Source organism: Terrapene carolina, unplaced genomic scaffold (assembly GCF_002925995.2).
Source record: "Terrapene carolina triunguis isolate 2854851 unplaced genomic scaffold, T_m_triunguis-2.0 Scaffold32720, whole genome shotgun sequence".
NCBI classification, from domain to species: Eukaryota; Metazoa; Chordata; order Testudines; family Emydidae; genus Terrapene; species Terrapene triunguis.
The window spans coordinates 1-1,730 of NW_020697071.1; the positions used below are offsets into that span (position 1 = coordinate 1).

Sequence of the window (1,730 nt, forward strand, 5' to 3'; positions counted from 1 at the left end):
GCTCTGGGAGGGGAGTGGGGGCTGGTGGGTCAGAGCAGGGGGGCTGGGAGCCAGGATCCTGGGTTCTCTCCCCGGCTCTGGGGCAGGGCTGCGGGGCCGGGCATCTCTTACCATGACGGGGGAGGAGGCCACCTTGACGGTGCTGGGCAGCGTGGCCGTGCCCGGGGAGACGGCAACGGTCTTGACGATGGTGGCGCCGGCCGGCACGCTCAGCATGGTGGGCGCGGAGGAGGGGGGAATTTTCTGTGTGGCGGCGGCGGCGGCTGCCAGGGCGGCCATACCGCTCATCTGGGGGCTGCTGCCGATCACCTGGGGGCAGAGGGAAGCGGTCAGGGGCGCCCTGCAGGCGGGACCCGGAACCCCCCCGGCACAGGTTACTTACCGTGCCCTGCGTGCTCTGCGTGGGCACCACCATGCGCACGCCGGCCGGCAGCGAGGTCACCGTCACCGGGGCCTTGCCCGCCTGCCCGGCCGAGCGCACCGTCACCAGGGGGGGCCCTGGGGGCGCCTGGGGGCCTGTCACCTTCAGCACGGCCGGGACACCTGCCGGGGCAAGGGCAGCGTGAGAGGGGGAGGGAGACCCCCGCCCCCCAATGGGCCCCTGCCCATCCCCCCAGTGGGAGGCTGGGCCCCTCCCCCGCCCCCCACGGGAGTCCGGCCCCCCCCACCCCCCCCGCTCCCCCAAAGGGAGTCCAGGCCCCTGCTCCCCCCCATTCCCCCCAAAGGGAGTCCGGGCCCCCCGCCCAGGGCTGAGGCCGGCACCACTCACCCTGCGTGCGTGCGGGGCTGGCCACGGACAGGGGCGTGCCGGACACGGAGGGTAGCAGCTGGATGGTGGTGGTGGGCGTGGGGGCGGCGGCCTGGGGCAGCAGGGTGATGCCCATCTGGGCCAGGGGCTGACTGGCGGCTGGGGCGGGCGCGGCGGCGGCCGGGGCAGGGCTCTTGGGCGGGTTGGCGGGCACGGAGGGCACCGGGGCGGGGGCGGGCGAGGCAGCCGCTGGGATGTCGTACTTCTGCAGCTGCAGCAGGTAGGTGTCGGCCGTGGGCACCGAGCCCCAGCTCACCTCCAGTGAGTTGGTGTTGGCCCGAACCAGCTGCACCCGCGAGGGGGCCGGGGGCTTCTCTGGGGGCAGAGGCAGGGGTCAGACACTGGCACCCCCCCAGCCACCCCCAGATCTCCCAGCCGCCCCCCTGCCGGGCATTTCCCCCCGGCCCCAGATCCCCCAGCCCCCCGCGCCCAGGGACCCTGCTCTCCGCCCGCCCCCTCCCCCCCGGGGACCCTGCTCTGTGCCGGGCGACTCTCCGCCCGCCTCCCCCCCACGCCTGGGGACCCTGCTCTCCCACCCTCCACCCCCGGGGGACCCTGCTCTGCGCCGGGCGACTCTCCGCTTCCCGCGGTCGCTTCAGGCCGAGCTGTCTACAAACGCCCCCCCTGGGGCCCGGCACTCACCGGTCTCCAGGTACCAGAGGTCCTTGCAGCACACCTGGTTGTTCCAGGCCTTGCGGTAGCCGTCGCGCCCGCTCCAGATGTAGAGGCGGGTGTTGATGGAGACGGCGCAGTGCCCCGCCCGGGCCCGCGGGATGTTGTCCTCCAGCGTGTCCATGAGGATGGGCTCCCAAGCCATGGAGTCTGTGGGGAGGGGCCAGGGGGGTCTGGTACCAGCAGGGGGGTCGCGGGGGGGCCCCTTACCCAGGTTGAGGCAGGCCAGTGTGTTCGTGCGGGGCAGGGG

At 74.5% G+C, this 1,730-nt stretch overlaps 1 protein-coding gene across 1 annotated transcript; it reads right to left on the reverse strand.

Annotated features, from left to right (window-relative positions):
• Positions 1 to 111: 111 nt before the first annotated feature.
• On the reverse strand, positions 112 to 1,724 carry LOC112118076 (host cell factor 1-like; the record flags this gene model as incomplete). The annotated part of the gene is made up of 5 exons (XM_029914165.1): positions 112 to 309; positions 383 to 543; positions 770 to 1,123; positions 1,451 to 1,630; positions 1,691 to 1,724. Coding segments are annotated over 5 exons (927 nt in total), but the record flags the coding sequence as incomplete, so codon positions are not given.
• Positions 1,725 to 1,730: the final 6 nt, after the last annotated feature.